General features: G+C 28.4%; 1 protein-coding gene and 1 pseudogene across 2 annotated transcripts; both read left to right on the top strand.

Annotated features, from left to right (window-relative positions):
- The first annotated feature begins 3190 nt into the window (after positions 1–3190).
- Positions 3191–6745, top strand: LOC137827994 (receptor-like protein EIX2). Of its 2 annotated transcripts, XM_068634385.2 has the most exons (3): positions 3191–3584; positions 4434–5921; positions 6483–6745. In XM_068634385.2, exons 1-2 carry the CDS (start codon positions 3272–3274, stop codon positions 5903–5905), a joined length of 1785 nt encoding a protein of 594 aa, XP_068490486.1. In that variant the 5' UTR covers positions 3191–3271; the 3' UTR covers positions 5906–5921; positions 6483–6745. The 2 variants fall into 2 exon arrangements, with proteins under 2 accessions (XP_068490486.1, XP_090161325.1); XM_090305199.1 differs by having other exon boundaries at positions 3202–5921.
- Positions 6746–19232: 12487 nt separating this feature from the next.
- Positions 19233–21561, top strand: LOC150025764 (receptor-like protein EIX2; annotated as a pseudogene).
- The last annotated feature ends 2023 nt before the right edge of the window (positions 21562–23584 follow it).

Below are 23584 nucleotides of genomic sequence, written 5' to 3'. Positions count from 1 at the left end.
TAGATGTTATTTTCTGGGGTGTTACAGTTGTCAATATATCATTATTTTTTGGATAGATGTTTAAAAATCAAATTCATGATTGAATAACATTATAATCTATTTATAACTTTTCATTATTTATCTATTAAAAATATATATACTAAAATTTTAGTTCTCACAACTTTAAAATAAAGTATATATACATATATATTAATAATTTTATTAATGTTTTTCTTGTAAGAATGTTTAATAATTAAGAAAGATAAAAAAAAAATCAAAGTTAATATTATGATATAATTTAATATTATAATGCTAACCAAAAATTAATCTTGAAAGTTATACGAGGCGAGAAGAAAAAGAAAAATGATAATTGTTCTTACAACAAGGACCAAGAACACTAGAATCAGGTTGACAAGATTAACTCTTATACAAATCTTCCGAACTTTGGGCTGGACTCTCTCGGTCTCTTCTTGGGCTGGATACTCTGGGCTTCTCCTCACATTGGGTGCTCTAGGCTTCTCCTCAAGGTAGATGCTCTCGGCTTCTCTTTCAACTAGATGCTCTCGGCTTCTCCTTCAGCTAAGTGCTCTCAGCTTCTCCTTCAGCTAAGTGCTCTCGACTTCTCCTTCAGCTAGGTGCTCTCGACTTCTTCTCCTCACAGGTGGGTGTGTGTACCTGCAAGGCGCTCCGATGCCAAAGTCAGATATAGTTTTATGTTCATCAGATAAATTGAATCTTTCTTACCTCTTGAGTTGAACTTCTATTTATAAGGGGGCTTAAGAGTTACTTGGGTCTTTTCTTTTTGCACCTAACATTTTGAAAACACACACATGTATATTTGGGCCTATCTTATGGGCTTTGCTATAATCACTAATTTAATTTTACTTATTTACTTTTTATATTTAACCTTTCGGTTGAGACTTTCGGTACAACCTTTCGGTCGAGACTTTCGGTACAACCTTTCGGTCGAGACTTTCGGTACAACCTTTCGGTTGACCTTTCGGCCTAGACAGTACAATAATAAATAATGTTAATAACTGATAAAAAAATTAAGACTAATATATATATATATATATATATATATATATAGAATACTACTAATTTCTACACAAAGATTAGTGCGTGTTGAATTAGTCAATTAATGACAAAATATCAGAACTACTTTTTCAATTGAAGTCAAAAGTCAATCCTTGTTGACTTACCTGTCCTAATTGATTCTAACAAATTTTCCTTTTACAATGGAATTGAATCAAAACATGATACAATCACAGTTACATTTTTTGCTGAGAAAAAAAAAATCACAGTTACATTTGCTTGGTTAAGAGTAAATAGTTAGAGAAAAAAAAATATAGTAGAAATAACTTGATAAAAGATAAATAGGTGAAAACTAATATTACATGTTAAATATAAATAAACGAGAAATAAAATAGAGGGATGATTTACAAATTATATGATTTGATTGATTTAAGAATAAATATACTCTATATAACAAAATTATAAACCTTACTTTTATCTATATTAAAAAATAATTTAAATAATATGACAACATTTGAAAAAAAATTAGTTTATGAATGACTAATCTAATTTTTTTTTCATGTATTAAATATGTTATGAAATTTAATTTCATTAGTTTATTTTTATTTTTTTTATATTTTTTAACTCTGATGATACAAGTAGATGTTAATATAAGTGAATGAGCATTTTAGACTACTTATTTTGAGCTTTAGTTCGATAAATATTATATTATATAAGTTTTTTTTTTGTGAAAAAATTTAAGCTTTATATTGGATTTTGTAGAATATGTAGTGTAATTGTCTATAATTTTTGGGATGTTACATTTGGTAAACTAAAAAGTAATATACTTTAAAATTTTATAAATAATTATGTTTCTGATAAATAATTAAAATAATAAATAAATTCAATAAAATTATATTTTAATAATTTATAAAGTAATTTAGTTAATATATTTATTTTAAAATGTAATTTTTTATTTATTAAATTTTATAATTTAAAATTATTTAAATGAAATATATATATATATATATATATATATATTTATATATTTAAATTGTTCGTTAAATTATTTTGAAAAGTGATTTTATGAATATATTAATATATAAAAATGTTTTATTATGCAAATCAAATTAACTAGAATTTTTTTACTCTAAATCACTGCATTTGTTACTCTCTTCCTCTCTTTTTTTTTTTAGTTTTTTATTTCCCACTCAATGCAAAAACAGCATAATGGGGTGACAGATGACAGAGAAATAAAAGGAGGTAGTTAGCTGAGAGAGATAACAGTTGTTATAAATTTTATTATTTAAAAAATTGTAAAGAAAATGTGGATTTGAATTTTTCTTTCAGATTTCGTTTAAAAATATATTTCTATTTTTTATATTTGTATTATTTATTTTTTAAATAATATCATTTAACTTTTTTAAAAAGAAAATTTTAATTACATATACAAAATATAATTTTAATTAACGAGAAAATTATTTTTTATTTTTAAAAATATTTTTTTAAGAAGTTTTTAATAATAATAATACACAATTTTTGAAGTTAGGTATTAAAATGGGATGAGTATGTAATTTTTTTTATCCAATACTCATCTCAGTCCTTATATATGTCATCGTTTTAAATTATTAAAATATATTTAAATTATTAATTAACTTAAAAAATTTATATTAGTAGCTTGCTTCTAAAACATACGTTTAATATTTTTATTCTTATTTTCTTATAGAATTACACCATAAATGAAAATAAATAATATCATTTTTTTATAAATCCTTTAAAAATGTCTTAATACAAACGTGTTCTTGGGTGCATGATCCAAAATCGTTTTCTGGGAGACATTTTATCAAGCTACACTGCCATTGATTGGTTGGGCAGATTGCGAAGAAATTTCGTATCGAAATCATGTCAAACCTAAAGACATTTTGTCCTTTAACACAATTTATTGTGATTGGTTTTTATAAAAAAATTCGTATTTTTATCTTATTTAACTAATTTTTAGTTTCATGATGTATAATAAATTAAAAGTGTTTTTATTATATAATTGTAATAATTAATAAAAATTTAAATGCTTTTATAACGTTTTAATATATATTTATATCAAACTTTTAATTGTCTAATTTTTTTATTATTAAAAAAGAGACGTGGACATGCAACTGTAATAGATATGAAAGATTTGTTGAAGGACAAAGTCTAATCTAACCAGTTTAAATATTAGTACCCTCTGAATGAAGTTAAAACCATCCTAGCCCTAGTTTGCCCCTTCATCTCTCTGGTACCAATGAATGCCTTTTCCTCTCAAAATGCAGCCATTTTGGCATGGTTACTGTGCACACTCATGCTAAATACTGGCACCTGCAACAACTTCACCATTGGTTGTAACCAGAAAGACAAGTTGGGTCTCTTAAACTTCAAGCAAAGAGTAATAGATCTATCCCGTGTGCTCTCTTCGTGGAACCCTGATCAAGATTGTTGTCAGTGGAGAGGAGTTAACTGTGATCACATCACTGGTCGAGTCACTGGGCTCAATCTCCCATGCTCTACAACACTTGCAAATTACATTGACAAAGAAGATAAATCACACTGTCTCTCAGGTTCTATTCACCTATCCTTATTGTTGATGGAATTGGAATTTCTAAATCACTTGAATTTGAGCAATAATGACTTCTTAGCTCTCCAATTTGATTCTATACATCAGAATTGTCATAACCTGTCTGTAGTTTCTCAGTGCGCCAACTCTTCTTCTCTTGGTTATCTTGATCTATCACTTAACGACAATCTTGCCATCAATAGTCTTCAGTGGCTTTCTCGCATTTATTCCTTGAAATATCTCAACCTCGGTGGAATTGATCTTCACAAGGAAACTAACTGGCTTCAACCACTCACTATGCTTCCATCACTTTTAGAACTCATGATGTCTGATTGTCAACTTAAAGACCTTAGTCCATCTCTTCAATATGTCAATTTTACTGCACTCAATTCTCTTGATCTTTCAAGAAATGAATTTAGCTCAGAGTTGCCTAAATGGTTATTCAATCTTAGTTGTGGTATCTCTTACTTAAGATTTGCGAGAAATTCTTTAAGAGGCCAATTACCTGAGGCATTATTAAATCTTCAACAGCTAGAGTACTTGAACTTCGAATTTAATGACCTGGATGGACCCATTCCTTATTGGTTGGGAAAATTCCAATATCTAAAATATCTTAATATTGGACTGAACAAGTTTTCTGGATCCATTCCCCCAAATTTGGGAAATCTATCATCCTTAATTGTATTGAGTGTTAGCTCAAACCAATTCACGGGAGTTGTGTCTGAGAGAAATTTTGCCAAATTGTCAAAATTAAAAACATTAATTATATTTTCGTTACCACCATTAATCTTTGAATGTGACTCCCACTGGGTTCCACCTTTCCAACTTGGACGATTGACTCTTGGATTTGCAGGTCCTAACCTTCCAGAGTGGTTGTATACACAAAGATATCTTAAACGTTTATCTATTTTGAATTCATCATTTGTGGCCAAAAGCAAATTTTGGAATTTTGTATCAAGAGTGAGTGAACTAGATTTAGAAGGTAATTTGATGTTTGGGAACCTGTCAAATAATGTGTTGTTGAACTCTTCATTCGTCAATCTATCATCAAATGATCTAAAAGGTTCCCTGCCTCGATTATCATCAAATGTGGCGATTTTCGAAGCATCGAACAACTCATTATCTGGAACAATTTCTCCTCTCTTGTGTGATCATAAGATGCTGAATGGAAAAGGCAGTTTGATCTACTTAGACATCTCTCGTAATCATCTATCTGGAGAGCTTACAAATTGTTGGAAGAATTGGAAATCATTGATTCATGTTAACTTGGGAAGCAATAGTCTGACTGGCAAGATACCATCGTCAATGGGCTCCTTATTTAGTCTTGCCTCACTACATTTGCATGAGAATAATCTCTATGGCACGATTCCTACCTCGCTACAAAATTGTCACTCTCTGTTGCTCTTTAATGTGCGTGAAAATAACTTATCAGGAAATATACCACACTGGATACCACATGATGCTAGGGTTCTCCAACTAAGGTCCAATAATTTTAGTGGTAACATCCCAACACAGATTTGTCAAATATCTTCCCTCATTATTTTGGATATTGCTGACAACATAATCTCAGGACAAATACCAACCTGCCTGCATAATATAACATCTTTAGTTTTCAACAATGCTTCAGAGAGCAGTCTTTATTTTTCCTTTGCTCTTTCTAATTCTATCACATACGTCTTCGAAGACGGTCTTGAGCTGGTTACAAAAGGTCGAGTATCAGAATACCGTAATAACTTGCACTTTATGACCTTAATTGACATGTCAAGTAACAATTTGTTCGGAACAGTGCCTTCCCAAATGTTCAGCCTCGTTGGATTGTGCTCTTTGAACTTGTCTCACAATAAATTAATGGGGAAAATACCATATGAGATTGGCAACATGAGAAGTTTGGAGTCCCTTGATCTTTCAGCAAACCAATTTTGGGGTGAAATTCCTCAAGGCTTGGCCAATTTGTTCTTTCTCGGAGTCTTAAACCTATCATTTAACAATTTCAGTGGCAAAATTCCATCTGGGACACAACTTCAAGGGTTTGATGCAGTGAGCTATATTGGCAATCCTGATCTTTGTGGACTTCCACTTCCCAAAATCTGCTGGCAGGATGGTGAACATAAAGACTCAAAGCCAATAGATGAAGATGAGGATAAATATGAATTTTTGTCATGGTTTTATATTGGAATAGAGTCTGGATTCGTCACTGGCTTTTTGGGAGTCTTTTGTGCCCTTTCCTTTAATAGAAAATGGAGGCATGCTTACTTCAGGTTTCTTTATAATATGAGAGATCGACTTTATGTCATGGTGCTTATCAAAATGAATTCCTCTGGTTGAGCTCAGACATATACTGGTGAGTGAAACCATGCAATTCAAATACTTCTTTAAACTTCACCCTCTCTTTGTTATAAATCATAAATTTTCTCATTTCATTCGTGTTGCATGTCTCAAAAAATGATTAAACGTTTTTCATTTTTACAACATTTTCTTTTTAAGACCACCAATGACATTTGAGATTTTTCTTTATTTAGTAGTTTTAGTTTTGTTGAGTGAAATAGCTGGTTGTTTCGGTTTAATTTGTAATAGAATTGAAACATCCATGAAATGATCATATTTTTTATTTTTTTATTGATAAAAAAATATTTTAATTTTAATTAATAAAATTGAGAAAAAAATGAACAATAAAAGAGTAGAAACATTATTTCGCGGATATTCTACGATGAATTGAACATTTAAATTTTAATGACAAACAGTTTTTAAAAAATAAGGATAGAAATATAATTTAACTAAGGATATTCTATGATGCATTAAAAATGTGAAGTAACAAATATTATACGTAAGTCCACTCAAAGCTTCTATGCATTTTGATTTGTTTTACTTTGGTGATAATGCGTTTATTATGTTATATTTTTAGGGCTTTATCGTTTGTGAAAAGAAACAAGTCATGAAGTGAAGGTAAGAGAAGAGCTATTAAGCTACAATGACAAGCACTTCCAGCACTGAGAAGCTCAGTATCTAGATCTATTTATTATTAGATGTTGTATATGTTGCTTTGAGAAACCATTTTTGTATGGTTTTGTTATTGTTATTTTCTCTCTTTTTCATTTGTTTTATGTTGAGTATTGTGTGTGAGAGAGTGCTAATAATTGTGTTTTGGAAAGATATTATTTTACACCATCTCTTTTATTGATACCCATTTGACAATTATTATTCATAATAAAATATTATATTACAATAATAAAATAATTATAAATATAATGTTATAATAAAACAATAATTTATAAAGTTGTAGTTTTAATGCAATAGAAAGGTGGAAGTTTCAAAATATCATGAGTGTTCTTTTAATATAAATTTCTCTATATGACAAATTCTATTTAATCAAGAGTGGGTCAACTTATATGCAATAAAAAATAAAGATAAAATAAATTATTTGATTATGTTTTTTACTCCAAGGTTAACATTAGAGTAATATGATTTAAAAAAAAAGAGAATTGATTGATTTAATATCTTACTTATTTGATTTATTTGTATATCATTTGATAGATTCTAGTCAGAATTAACACATTTCTTTTTATTGAGACTTGAAAACTAACTTTTGAGAAATGAGAGACATTTCTCTTATTCAAACTTTAAATCTCATTTTGAATGAAGAATTTACCATTAGCCTTAAAAAAACATTTAAACAACAGTATTACACTATACCTAATTTCTCCTCCCACATGTTTAGCTTTACTGGTTTGTTCTCCTTGAGTTTGTCCCACAATAGTTTAACGGGGAAAATACCAAATGAATTTGACAACATGAAAAACTTGGAGTCCTTGGATTTTTCAGTGAACAATTTTTGGGGTGAAATTCCTCCAGACTTGTCCAGTTTATCCTTTTTGAGTTACTTAAACCTGTCCTTCAACAATTTGACAGGACAAATACCGTCAGACACACAAATGCAGGGGTTCAATATACTCCACTTACAAAAAATTGTTCGCAGGATGTGAAGCCTAAAGACACAGTGCCAACACATGAAGATGAACATAAATCTGAATTTCTGTTGTGATTTTTTATTGGAATAGAATATGGATATGTGACGAGATTCTTAGGAGTTTATTGCATTATTTTCTTCAACAGAAAAATGGAGACACGCATACTTCAAATCTCTTTACGACTTGAGAGATCGACTTTATGTCATGATAGTCATCAAAACAAATTCCTTCCGTCTCTGTTGAGGTCTATCAAGTTGCACGATTCTACCGGTAAATAAAACATTTCCACTGTTTTGGTGTTTTTGTATTTTTGGATCTTACCTAATTTGGGCCTTATCTGTTTTGATCAAGCCCAATACAGTTTCTTTTTTCTCTTTGTATTATAATGCTTGGCATCATTAGATGCATAAAAGTGAATAATACAAAAACTATTCTTTTCTTTCTTCTTTTTGTTCTCTGTGCATCCTTATCTTACTTATTAGTAAAGTAAAGGAATCTCATATATTCAATAGCTTCATTACTCAATATCGCAACCCTTGGAATCATAATATCACAAGTATTTCTCATCATACATTTGTAAAAGGCTACACACCCATAAAGGTATCATAACAAATATATAATTCATCAACTTAAAATGATTCCAGCGTAGACCGTCTAACACCAATAAAATAATATTATAGATAAGTTCAGATGACCTCAAGTTGTCTTCCAATGATAAATCCAATTAAGATAGTATCCAAAATGGATATGCAATTAAACTGGTTAAAAATTAACAATAAAGTAAAAGAAGGTTAAGATTGTTGTGTAAAAAAAATAGATGATTTGAACATGCTTAAACGATGTACTTTGTGTTATACAAATGTGTTTATATATGTGTGTTTATATGATGTGAGTGATTTTATATCCATGTATTGTATATTTGTGGTAATTTTACAGTTCTGAAGTTTCTGTTTAATAAACTATTACTTGAACAATTACCTTACTACCTCATCCATATTAGTTTGTCAACACATTAATACAATATCTTAGTTATACACTTTAACCTAAAAAGAATTTGAAAAAATAAAATTTTGAAAAGATGAAATTTCTAATAAAATGAATGATTAACACTTTATAATCTATTTATAACTTTTTATTATTTATCTATTGTAAGGACCGAGAAAAATAGTCTTAGAGTAGAAATGGTACAATTAAAATGGCACCTGAATATTTTATTATTAAAGTGAAAAGGCTATATAAATAGAAATTTAGTTATTCAGGTTTCATTTTAAAAAGAACTATCATCTCTCTAAAAACTCATTTTTCCTTTCCTCTGCCTTCTCTCTAAAATCTCGACCTCCTCGCTCATCTGTTTGACGATCGGAGTCCACCATTGGACTCGTGGCAGCGAAGACTACAAGACTGCCCAATCAGAATCTCTTATAGAGTAAGTTCAGTTTTGTTCCTCTTTTTCCTTTTCTCTCCATTCTCTCTAAGATTCTGACCTCCTCTTTCATCAGTTTGATGATCAGAGTCTGCCATTGGACTCCTGGCAGTGAACTCTACAAGTTTGACCGATCAAAATCTTAGATAGAGTAAGTTCATTCTTGGCTCTTTTTCCTTTGAGTTAGTTTTGATTTGGTTGGGTTGCCTTTTAATTTAAGTTTGCATGTTAGGTTTTTATCTTCAGAATTAGTCTCTGTTAGCTCAGGATCCTAGTGATGTAGTTAGATTTGTGATTAGGACTCTGTGGTGCAGGTTAGGGTATCCTTAAGCTTTTGGTGGGTTTGGAGCTCTTAGTGAGCATCTGCTAAAGTCCAGGTAAGGGAAGCTAGTTTAAAATCTTCAATAGAACCCTAGATTAGAAGATTTGAATGTGAGTGTGACAGGGTCACCAATTCCAGATTTTGTTGCAAGATTTCTTGTTCTGAGTAGATGGTAGTTTGTTTGAAATTGACAGTGTTGTGATTGAGAATTGGTTGTTTGATTTAAATGGTTTTGGAATTAGAAATCATATATATGTATAAATGGACATAATAACTCAATGATTCAATGAGAGTGATTGTATCATGCTGAACATGAACTGTCAATGTAATGTGTAGAATTATAATTTATGAATTGAATGAGGTATTGATTTATAATCTTATAGGTATATTAAGTTATGCAGAATTTTTCTGCATATTTCGCTCAAGCTAGCAAGTTCTAGCTCAAACTAAAATTATGGGTGCTCTCTGGAGGATTTTAGCTCAAGCTAGCGAATTCTAGCTCAAGCTAAAATTCTGGGTGCTCTCTGGAGGATTTTAGCTCAAGCTAGCGAATTCTAGCTCAAGCTAAAATTTTGGGTGCTCTCTGGTGGATTTTAGCTCAAGCTAGCGAATTCTAGCTCAAGCTAAAATTCTGGGTGCTCTCTGGAGGATTTTAGCTCAAGCTAGCGAATTTAGCTCAAACTAAAATTATGGGTGCTCTCTGGAGGATTTTAGCTCAAGCTAGCGAATTCTAGCTCAAGCTAAAGTCTAAAAATAAAATAAAATAATAATAAATAAAAATATTAAACTAATTTTTATTTGCTTTTAAAGGATTGATTTATTTATTTATATATAGCTTTTCTTATAAAGTATGTAAACTTTTATTTCATGTATAGTTAATTGAAAATCTCTTTAATTGGAAAATTATATGATTAGTCAATGAATTGTTGTGTATTTTGGATATTCTAAACGTTGGTATGATTTGATTGTTTGATGTGGATATTATGAGGTTCAAAATATGAATTCTAATCGAGACATAGTATTTTCAGGAAAGAAAATACCGTGTTAAGATTGTTTAGGATGTGCATTGACTAGGGATTCGTCTAGAAGGAGATATCCTGACTCTCCTGAGATAATGGAATCATATAGATGAAGTTATTCAGGTGGTGAGAGTCGAAGGAGGTTCATATGAATGAGTAAGTTGTTTGAAAGATAATTAACTTGACCTGTTATATGAATTAACCCTGTCATACTAGGAGAGAGATGATATTGAGATTAATTATGCGCATAGCTGTGTGGATTTCACAGTGATGTAGTATGACAGGTGCAGATCTCTGAGTCAAGTGTCTATGTGTTATGAGTCAGTAGAAGTCTGACATGAGAAAGATGAATATTGAAATTGTTGATAGACACTTGATGGTTATGTGAAATGCATGAGAAATGATGAATTTATGTGGATGTTTAAACTCATATTTGTGTTATAAGTTTTAAAAATACCTAGCTTACCCTTTGTTTTGTTTTGTGGTTGTTTTTCTTTGATCTGTGATGATCGTGTATTTTACACGGGAGCAGATGATGTTACAGGTGATAAAGTTTCTCGGTGAGAAGATGGATAATGGAAAATGTTTATTTTTCTTTTGAAATTTTGTTTTAAAATTTATATAAATGTTTCAAGTCTTATGAAGAGAGAGATAATTTGAAACATTAAAATAATGAAATTTTAGATATATTTGTATTATGTTTATATATTTATTTTAATATTTCATACAGATTATGGTTATATATATGAAAAAATATAGGCATGTTACATTTGGTATCAGAGCAGTTCATCCTTAGGATGACCTGAGGGTAGTGGGTTCATTATGTTTCTTCTGCTTATAAATAATTATTGGAGTCTTAATTAAAGCTATAGTGAAAGGTTTTCAAATATTTTTTAAAAGGTTTTTGAAATCTTGTTTGTGCTATAGTAAATGTGTGTTCTAAATGAAAATTTTAGTATTAAGAATGAAAGGATCTTGATAAAGTAGTGAGGGTGCACACTCATAACTGAATCGAGATGATTCTCTATCTTAATTCTAAAAGTTTGATGTTTAGCATATATTAAATTTTTGTGTGATTCATTTTATTTTATTAAGTGTTTTTGTATTTGATTGAAAGTTGTCTTTTAGATTAACAGTTGTACATCAATAATTATTTTGGTATAATACTTTATATTATAAGTATTATGAATTTGTTGATAAACTTAAATTCTAGATGATTTTGAGATTGCTTGCCTTTGTAAGATCTAGATGTTGTCTTCTAAATGAATTGATTCTTTATCAATTACATTTTTATGGGAATAGGAATAGAAATAGAAAACAATAGTTTCAAAAATCCCTAGAAAGTAAAAATGGATAGTTACCCTATAAATGTAGAGCAAGTGCAAGTTAGATTTAGTTGTGTCAAGGTTTAGTTTCAGATACATATAAGTTATGAAGAGTAAATAAGCAGTATGTTGAAGGTTTAAAGATTTAAGCACGTGTTTCCATGGGAAGTACCCAAGTTAAGTTCCAAGATGAAAGTATGAATTTTCTTTGATCTGAAGCTTGGAAGATGTTAGTGTTGATAACACAACATAAGATGGCTCTAGCTGAACAACAAAGCTTAAAAGAAAATTTGAGATTTTATGGAGAAAGAAGTTTACAAGTTGATTATATCATTTTGAGAAGTATCAATGATATTGAGAAAGAAGAAAGGTGAGATATCTTAATTGTGTTTAGATTATAGTTAGACAAAGAAAATTGTTGAAAAGGAGCAGACAGAGAAATTACTTGGAAAAAAAAAATCATGCAGAACGGATGTTGTTTAGTTGATATGGATTTGAAAGCATTGTGTGATTTGAAATTGACACACTAGCTTATGCCAAGTATGTAGGAGATGAATTGGATATTATTCCAGGAATGGATTGGCTATCTGCCAATCACATTTTCAAAGGTTGTGCTCAATGAAAGATAGTGTTTTCAAATTCCAATGAGTTAGAATCTATGTCTACTCAACAAATGTGGTCTGAACTGAAGAAAATATCAAGTTGTTTTATAATTTTTGCTCAGATGGGAGTTAAGAATGAAGATGAGATGAGTAGTATAAATGTGGTGAAGGAATTCGTGGAAGTATTTCCTAAAAGAAATACCTGAATTAACTCTAAAGAGAGAAGTAGAATGTTACATTGATCTGGTACCTGGAGTTGGACCAATGTCAATCGGAACTTAGAGAATGACTCCAACTATTATTAAATATTATTAATATTATTTAATATTATTTAATATGATTAATATTATAAATATTTATTAATATTATAAATAGTGTTAATATTATTAATATTATAAAAAATGTTAATTTTATATATATTTTTATTAATACTATTTATATTATTAATGTTATTATTATTGATATTATTAATTTTTTTATATTACTAATATCATTAATATTATTATTATTAATATAATACTATTTATATTATTTAAATTATTATATTAATATTAATAATATGTATAAATTAGTTATGATTATTATTATTTATGAATATGAATTATGTTTTTATAATTTTTCATATTATATTAATATTTTTAATATTATGTATATAATTATTATGATAATAGTTGGTAGGTAATAGAGATCAGTGGGTGATAGTTCGTAAGTAATAGAGATTTGTGAGTAATAGTTGGTAGGTAATAGAGATCCGTAGGTAAAAGTTGATAGATAATAAGATCCGTAGGTAATAGTTGGTAGGTAATACTGAATTTACCTACAGATTCAGAATTCGTGGGTAATAGTTGGTAGGTAATGCTGAATTTACCTACGGATTCAAAATCTGTAGGTAATGTTGTTCGTAGGTAATATCCATAGGTAATGCTGAATTTACTTACGGACTCAGATCCGTGGGTAAAAATTCGTAGATAATACTGATTTTTTTTGTAGTGTTTTAAATTAAATATATATTTTTAAAAATTATTTTTGTTCGTTAAATTATTTTGAAAAAAATGATTTTATGAATATATTGATATAAAATATAAAAATCAAATTAACTAGATATTTTTTACTCTAAATCACTGCATTTCTTACTCTCTTCCTTTTTTTTTAATTTTTTATTTCCTACTCAATGCAAAAATAGCATAATGGGGTGACAGAAATAAAGGAGGTGGTTAGCTGAGAGAGTGATAACAGGGTGACAGAAATAAAGGAGGTGGTTAGCTGAGAGAGTGATAACAGTTGTTATAAATTTTATTATTTAAAAAAAATTCAAAAGAAAATGTGGATTTTAATTTTTCTTTCAGATTTCGTTTAAAATATATTTCTATTATTGATTTTTTAAAATAACATTATTTAACTTTTTTAAAAAGCAAATTTTAATTACATATAAAATAAACATTTAAATAACTAGCAAATAGCACTACAGGGAATTTTTCCACCTGGAGATACTAGTGTGCATTGAACTGGTCAATAAAGGAGGAAAACTGTCACTACAATGCTTGTTATTTGATAGATCACAAAATTTCTTTTTCCTACTAATGGAACGTTATCTTTGTCCAAAATTTGTCAAAAGAAGTGGAAAATATTCAAGTCAAGAAATTGATTCATCACACCCTAATAAATTTCATAATATTAACTGGAGTTCAATATATTTTTATATTATGTTAAGAAATTTATTTTTTCTTCATCCAAACTTTTTACTTCTTCAGTACTAGGAAACTAATTATTAAAATAGATCTTACCAGTATTTTATTTCTTCTACATAACAAACTAATTTTTAGTTTTAACTATATTATAATATTTTAACATTTATGTTATTTATAAATTAATATGAAATATTTTAACATTTTAGTTTATATTGAAAATCTGTTTGAAAAAAATTGACATGAATTTTTAATAATCTATTTACTATAATTACTTAAGATATCTAAAATTTGAATTAGAAATGAAAATTAACTTTGTGTGAGAGTGTATGTACGATAAATATATTAAACCATATTTGTTGGGTCTATTAGTGTCTAAGTTTAAGAGGGGAGGGGTGAATTGAGCTTATAAAATTTTTGCAAGAACACACAATTTTTCAGTATTCCAGAGGCAAAAAGAACAGATTGTTTTTACATGAAACAGATTGATTCTTCAGAGCAGTCTTGGCACAATTTGAATTTGTTCAATGTAAAATTGTGATCAACAGAGAATTATAACAGAATCAGATCAGCTTAATATTGTGAGGATGAAGGATACAGCTATGCTTAGAAATCAAACAAAATTACTCAACACAAGGTTTTAAGAAGAATGATCCTTTCTCAGATTTTAATGAATGGACAGTTTGTTCACAAATCACTTAAACCATTATATACAGCAACCTTGTTTATGATCAGAGAACTTTAACAAATCAGGAAGAACAGTTTTTACTTAAACCCAGAATTAACAGATTCAATTTCAAAAGAACAGATTTAGTTTTTAACAGACTTAGCAAAACCAGAAATGAGTGCAGAGATGAGAGGAAAAGGCACACAAGTTTTTATACTGGTTCACTCATACAGAGCTACGTCCAGTCTCACCTTACCCCAAGGTGGAATCCACTACAAACAGTACCAATTACTTACAAACACAACAGTTCTTGAACACTACAAGAACAACACAAACAATGCTGAAAAAACCTATTTCAGCACACCTTGCACTCCAAGAAACCCTATCAAGGAGTGACTAACACTTACACCTTTACAAAACAGAATAAAGGAAAGATTACACCTGAAAAGAAGATGCAAGAACTCAAAACCAGTAGTTCAATTTGCTGCAGAACTGCACCAGCACCTTCACCAAGATCAAAGGTTTCCTAGAACAAGCACACTTGAAAATCTCTTGGAAAACCTTTCAAAAATCTTTCAATCCTTCTTCTCACATGGAAATTGTTTGATCTCTGTCAAAAACGTAATTGCTCAGCTTATTTTCATGTGAGAGAGACTTTTCTTTATATAGAAAACAGTTTCTAACTTCTTTTCAAAAACCAGTTGAAAAGCAGTTATGAAAACAACATATTTATTTTTGAACTTAACAGATTTATTTTGTGAAAACCGCCAACTCAGCTAACTGAAATATCTGTCTGAGTTATACCTTTGGTGCCCTAACTAACTTGTGAAAAACCTTTCAACTGACCAAAGGGCAAACCGATTCTTTCACAGTGAAACAGATTAAATGATAGCAAATGGGCCAACTCAGCTTTAACTGAAATAACGAACTAAGCTTTGTCTGTGGTGCCCTAACAGAATTTTAGAAAAGCCTTTTAACAGAGAAGAAATAAACCGATTCTTTCTCCATAAAACAGATTTATTTGTGTACTGATTTAAAACCTTTAAAAAGCTTTTCAAAAACCATTTAACCACATCATGTGCTTGATCTAGACTTGGTTAGACATCTAGGATAGGTCACATAGCAAAAGGCAACCATACACAATTACAAGCCTAATTACAAATGAATCTAAAAGCCTAATACAATCTTCAAAGCACTCAAGCCATTTTCTTCATCAAACACACATCAAGCCTTGGTAGGGAAGAAGCTTCCTTGAGCTTCAACAATATTAATTAATATACAAAGCCAAATAAATAAAAATAAGGCATACACATATAATTATCATATCACTCCTCAATTTGCTATTATCTGCTTGTGATTTATTTGCAACAACACAACAGTGATCTATTATTCAACTGATTTTTCACTCAAATATTAATTAATTTGTCTCTATTGGCCACAACTATTAACAGGAAATACATAAAATACATAACTTTAGGAAGATTTGGATAGGAAAAATGATAGTTTGACTTAAAGATGTATTTTTAATATGATAAGTTAGAAATAAATATATACAAATTATGAGTTTATAATAAGATGTATAAGTTTATAATTAAATAATATAAAAAAATATTAAAATAATAGTATTGAGAATTATAATTAGTTGTATAAAAAAAATTATGAGTTTTCAATATATCATTATGTTTTGGATAGGTGTTTCAAAAATCAAATTCATGATTGATTAACATTATAATCTATTTATAACTTTTTATTATTTATCTATTAAAAAGATATATACTAAAATTTTAGTTCTCACAACTTTAAAATAAAGTATATATATATATATATATATATATATATTAATAATTTTATTAATGTGTTTTTCCTGTAATAATGTTTAATAATTAAGAAAGATAAAAAAAAATCAAAGTTAATACATTATGATATAATTTAATATTATAATACTAACCAAAAATTATTATTTATATTTAACTAAATGAATTCTTTTATTAATCTTGAAAGTTATACGAGGTGAGAAGAAAAAGAAAAATGATAATAAATAATGTTAAGAACTGATACAAAAATTAAGACTAATATATATATATATATATATATATATATATATATATATAATTGTACTTATCACATATCCATATTACTTATTCAACTTGTCAAATTTGATAGAATACTACTAATTTCTACACAAAGATTAGTGCGTGTTGAATTAGTCAATTAATGATAAAATACCAGAACTATTTTTTCAATTTAAGTCAAAAGTCAATCCTTGTTGGTTGACTTACCTGTCCTAATTGATTCTAACAAATTTTCCCTTTACAATGGAATTGTATCAAAACATGATACAATCACAGTTACATTTTTTGCTGAGAAAAAAAAAATTACAGTTACATTTGCTTGGTTAAGTGTAATAATTAGAGAAAAAAAATAGAGTAGAAATAACTTGATAAAAGATAAATAGGTGAAAAATAATATTACATGTTAAATATAAATAAACGATAAATAAAATAGAGGGATGATTTACAAATTATATGATTTGATTGATTTAAGAATAAATATACTCTATATAAACAAAATTATAAACCTTACTTTTATCTATATTAAAAAATAATTTAAATAATATGACAACATTTGTGAAAAAAAATTTAAGCTTTATATTGGATTTTGTAGAATATGTAGTGTAATCGTCTGTAATTTTTGGGATGTTACATTTGGTAAACTAAAAAATAATTTACTTTAAAATTTTATAAATAATTATGTTTCTAATAAATAATTAAAATACTAAATAAATTTAATAAAATTATATTTTAATAATTTATAAAGTAATTTAGTTAATATATTTATTTTAAAATGAATTTTTTATTTATTAAATTTTATAATTTAAAATTATTTAAATGATATATATATATATATATATTAAATTGTTCGTTAAATTATTTTGAAAAGTGATTTTATGAATATATTGATATATAAAATTGTTTTATTAAACAAATCAAATGAACTAAAATTTTTTTACTCTAAATCACTGCATTTCTTACTCTCTTCCTCTCTTTTTTTTATAGTTTTTTATTTCCTACTCAAAGCAAAAACAGCATAATGGGGTGACAGATGACAGAAATAAAAGGAGGTAGTTAGCTGAGAGAGATAACAGTTGTTATAAATTTTATTATTTAAAAAATTCTAAAGAAAATGTGGATTTGAATTTTTCTTTCAGATTTCGTTTAAAAATATATTTCTATTCTTTATATGTTTATTATTTATTTTCTAAATAATATTATTTAACTATTTTTAAAAAGAAAATTTTAATTACATATAAAATAAAGTTTTAATTAACGAGCAAATTATTTTTTATTTTTAAAAATAATTTTTTTAATAAGTTTTTAATAATATATAAGTATGAATAATACACAATTTTTAAAGTTAGGTATTAAAATGGGATGAGTATGTAATTTTTTTTTATCCAATACTCATCTCAGTCCTTATATATGTCATCGTTTTAAATTATTAAAATATATTTAATTTATTAATTAACCTAAAAAATGTATATTACTTTTCTCGTAGCTTGCTTCTAAAACATACGTTTAATATTTTTATTCTTACTTTCTTATAGAATTACACCATAAATGAAAATAAATAATATCAGTTTTTTATAAATCCTTTAAAAATGTCTTAATACAAACGTATTCTTGGGTGCATGATCCAAAATCGTTTTCTGGGAGACATTTTATCAAGCTACACTGCCATTGATTGGTTGGGCAGACTGCGAAGAAATTTCGTATCGAAATCATGTCAAACCTAAAGACATTTTGTCCTTTAACACAAAATTTTATTTGTGATTGGTTTTTATAAAAGAATTCGTATTTTTATCTTATTTAACTAGTTTTTAGTTCCACGATGTATAATAAATTAAAAGTGTTTTTATTATATAATTATAATAATTAATAAAAATTAAAATATTTTTATAGCGTTTTTTCATAAAAATAATATATATTTATATAAAACTTTTAATTGTCTAATTTTTTTATTATTAAAAAGAGACGTGGACATGCAACTGTAATAGATATGAAAGATTTGTTGAAGGACAAAGTCTAACCTAACCAGTTTAAATATTAGTACCCTTTGAATGAAGTTAAAACCATCATAGCCCTTGTTTGCCCCTTCATCTCTGGTACCAATGAATGCCTTTTCCTCTCAAAATGCAACCATTTTTGCATGGTTACTCTGCACACTCATGCTAAATACTGGCACATGCACTAACTTCAGTATTGGTTGTAACCAAAAAGACAAGTTGGGTCTCTTAAACTTCAAGCAAAGAGTAATAGATCTATCAGGTGTGCTCTCTTCGTGGAACCCTGATCAAGATTGTTGTCAGTGGAGAGGAGTTAACTGTGATCACATCACTGGTCGAGTCATCAGGCTCAATCTCCTGTGTTCTACAACACTTGCAAATTACATTGACAAACAAGATAAATCACACTGTCTCTCAGGTTCTATTCACTTATTCTTATTGTTGGTGGAATTGGAATTTCTAAATTACTTTAATTTGAGGAATAATGACTTCTTAGCTCTCCAATTTGATTCTATACATCAGAATTGTCATAACCTGTCTGTAGTTTCTCATTTTCATCGGTCTCTCAACTCTTCTTCTCTTGGTTATCTTGATCTATCGCTTAACGACAATCTTGCCATCAATAGTCTTCAGTGGCTTTCTCGCATTTATTCCTTGAAATATCTCAACCTCGGTGAAATTGATCTTCACAAGGAAACTAACTGGCTTCAACCACTCACTATGCTTCCCTCACTTTCAGTACTCATGATGTCTGATTGTCAACTTAAAGACCTTAGTCCATCTCTTCAATATGCCAATTTTAATGCACTCGATGTTCTTAATCTTTCTGAAAATGAATTTAGCTCAGAGTTGCCTAAATGGTTATTCAATCTTAGTTGTGATATCTCTTATTTAAGATTTGCGAGAAATTCTTTAAGAGGCCAATTACCTTAGGCGTTATTAAATCTTCGACAGCTAGAATACTTGAACTTCGAACATAATGACTTGGATGGACTCATTCCATATTGGTTGGGCAAATTCCAATATCTAAAATATCTTATTATTGGAGGGAACATGTTTTCTGGATCCATTTCCTCAAATTTAGGAAATCTATCATCCTTAATTATCTTGAGTGTTAACTCAAACCAATTCACAGGAGTTGTATCTGAGAGAAATTTTGCCAAATTGTCAAAATTAAAGACATTAGTTATATTTTCGTCACCACCATTAATCTTTGATTGTAACTCCCATTGGGTTCCACCTTTCCAACTTGAACGATTGGTTCTCCGATTTGCAGGTCCTAACCTTCCAAAGTGGTTGTATACACAACGATATCGTAAACGTTTATCTATTTTGAATTAATCATCTATGGCCAAAAGCAAATTTTGGAATTTTGTATCAAGAGTGAGTGAACTCGATTTAGAAGGTAATTTGATAGTTGGGAACCTGTCAAATAATGTGCTGTTAAACTCTTCATTCGTCAATCTATTATCAAATGATCTAAAAGGTTCCCTGCCTCGATTATCATCAAATGTGGCAATTTTCGAAACATCGAACAACTCATTATCTGGAACCATTTTTCCTCTCTTGTGTGATCATAAGATGCTGAATGGAAAAGGCAGTTTGATGTTCTTAGACATATCTCGTAATCATCTATCTAGAGAGCTTACAAATTGCTGGAAGAATTGGAAATCATTGATTCATGTTAATTTGGGAAGCAATAATCTGACTAGCAAGATACCATCGTCAATGGGCTCCTTATTTAGTCTTGCCTTACTACATTTGCATGAGAATAACCTCTATGGCACGATTCCTACCTCGCTACAAAATTGTCACTCTCTGTTGATCTTTAATGTGCGTGAAAATAACTTATCAGGAAATATACCACACTGGATACCACATGATGTTAGGGTTCTCCAACTAAGGTCCAATAATTTTAGTGGTAACATCCCAACACAAATTTGTCAAATATCTTCCCTCATTATTTTGGATATTGTTGACAACATAATCTCAGGACAGATACCAACCTGCCTGCATAATATAACATCTTTAGTTTTCAACAATGTTTCAGAGAGCAGTCTTTATTTTCCTTTGCTCTTTCTAATTCTCTCACATACTTCTTCGAAGGCAGTCTTGAGCTAGTTACAAAAGGTCGAGTATCAGAATACGATACAAACTCGCACTTTATGACCTTAATTGACATGTCAAGTAACAATTTGTTCGGAACAGTGCCTCCCCAAATGTTCAGCCTCGTTGGATTGTGCTCTTTGAACTTGTCTCACAATAAATTAATGGGGAAAATACCATATGAGATTGGGAACATGAGACGCTTGGAGTCCCTTGATCTTTCAGCAAACCAATTTTGGGGTGAAATTCCTCAAGGCTTGGCCAAGTTGTCCTTTCTCGGAGTCTTAAACCTATCATTTAACAATTTCAGTGGCAAAATTTCATTTAGGACACAACTTCAGGGGTTTGATGTAGTGAGCTATATTAGCAATCCTAATCTTTGTGGACCTCCACTTACCAAAATCTGCTGGCAGGATGGTGAACATAAAGACTCAAAGCCAATAGATGAAAATGAGGATAAAGATGAATTTTTGTCATGGTTTTATATTGGACTAGAGTCTGGATTCGTCATTGGCTTTTTGGGAGTCTCTTGTGCCCTTTTCTTTAATAGAAAATGGAGGCAAGCTTACTTCAAGTTTCTTTATAATATGAGAGATTGACTTTATGTCATGGTGCTCATCAAAATGAGTTCCTCTCGTTGAGCTCAAACATATATTGGTGAGTGAAACCATGCAGTTCAAATATTTCTTTAAACTTCACCATCTCTTTGTTATAAATCATAAATTTTCTCATTTTATTCTTGTTACATGTCTCATGATGAAACATTTTTCATTTTTACAACATTTTCATTTTAGAACCACCAAATTACATTTGGGTTTAGCTTTTAATATTTGTATTTTAATTACAATAAATTGCGAAAAAAAGAGTAGAACTAGGAGTAGAAACATTATTTCGTGGATATTCTACTATGAATAAACATTTAAATTTTAATGACAAACACTTTTTAAAAAATAAGGATAGAAATATAATTTAATTAAAGATATTCTATGATGCATTAAAAATGTGAAATAACAAATATTATAGATAAGTCCACTCAAAGCTTCTATGCATTTTGATCTGTTTCACTTTGGTGATAATGCGTTTATTATGTTTCATCTTTAGGGCATACAGATTTTTTTTTTATGTAATATACTAGATTTTATTTTTAATTTTTTTAATTATATCTGATTATTATCTATAATTATTATTTATGTTTATTTTTATTATTATTAATTACAATTATTATATTTGTTATCATAATTATTATTTATGTTATACACAAACAACAGTAGACAAGACTCGATTCAATAACCAAAGAAGCTTTAACCATTAACACAAATTCTTGTCATATTATGATTTTATACTTATTATTATTAATATCATTTATATAATTAATATAATATTATTAACTATTGTTAATATTGTTAATATTATTAATATTGTTAACATTATTAATATTATAAATATTATAAATATTAATATTATTAATACTATTAAATATTATTAATATTATAAACATTATCAACATTATTAATATTAATAATATTATTAAATATGATTAATATTATTAAGTATTGTTAATATTATTAAATGTTATAAATATTATAAATATTATTGATATTATTAATATTTTAAATATTATTAATATAATAAATAATAATAATATTATTATTATTATTTTAAATATTAATATTATAATTACTAATAATATTATTAAATTATTAATATTAATAAAAATATTAATATTAATATTATCATTAATATCAATATTATAATTTTTTTTAATTAAATTAAAAGAAATATTAAACTCAAATTACTTTTCTAATTTAATTCTAACAACGTAATAAATCATAAAATTATTTCAATTTCCTATATTCGTATGTAAAAATCCGTATGTAATGCTTACTTTACATACGAATCTGGATCCGTATGTAAAAATTTGTATGTAACGCTTACTTTATATACGGATCCAGATCCGTATGTAAAAATTCGTATGTAACGCTGACTTTACATATGGATCTAAATCCGTATGTAATGCTCACTTTATATATGGATCCAAATTCGTATGTAAAAATCTTTATGTAACATCACTTTACATACGAATTCAACTTCGTATGTAAAATCCATATGTAATAATCGGTATGTGAATAACAAAGTTTTAGTAGTGAATCTTACCATTTTGGATGAAGAATCTTACCATTAGCCTAAAAAAACATTTAAACAATAGTATTACACTATACCTAATTTCTCCTCTCAAATGTTTAGCCTTACTGAATTGTTCTCCTTGAGTTTGTCCCACAATAGTTTAATGGGGAAAACACCAAATGAAATTGGAAACATGAAAAACTTGGAGTCCTTGGATTTTTTAGTTAACAATTTTTGGGGTAAAATTCATCAAGATTTTTCTAGTTTATCCTTTTTTAGTTACTTAAACCTATCCTTCAACAATTTGACAGGTCAAATACCATCAAGCACATAAATGCAGGGGTTTAATATAGTCAGCTATATAGGCAACTGTGATCTTTGGGGACCTCCACTTACAAAAAATTGCTCGCAAGATGTGAAGCCTAAAGACATAATGCCAACACATGAAGATGAACATAAATTTGAATTTGTGTCATGATTTTTTATTGGAATAAAATATGGATTTGTGACGAGCTTCTTAGGAATTTGTTGTGCTATTTTCTTCAATAGAAAAATGGAGACACGCATACTTCAAATTTCTTTCCGACTTGAGAGATCGATTTTATGTCACGATAGTCATCAAAACAAATTCCTTCCCTGTTGAGGTTTATCAAGTTGCCCGATTCTACCAGTAAATAAAACCTTTCCACTGTTTTGGTGTTTT

The sequence above is a fragment of the Phaseolus vulgaris genome, chromosome 7 (assembly GCF_051622355.1).
Source record: "Phaseolus vulgaris cultivar YP4 chromosome 7, ASM5162235v1, whole genome shotgun sequence".
Classification (NCBI taxonomy): domain Eukaryota; kingdom Viridiplantae; phylum Streptophyta; class Magnoliopsida; order Fabales; family Fabaceae; genus Phaseolus; species Phaseolus vulgaris.
The sequence above is the reverse complement of the archived record's forward strand: the minus strand, read 5'-3'. Positions and strand labels throughout refer to the sequence as shown.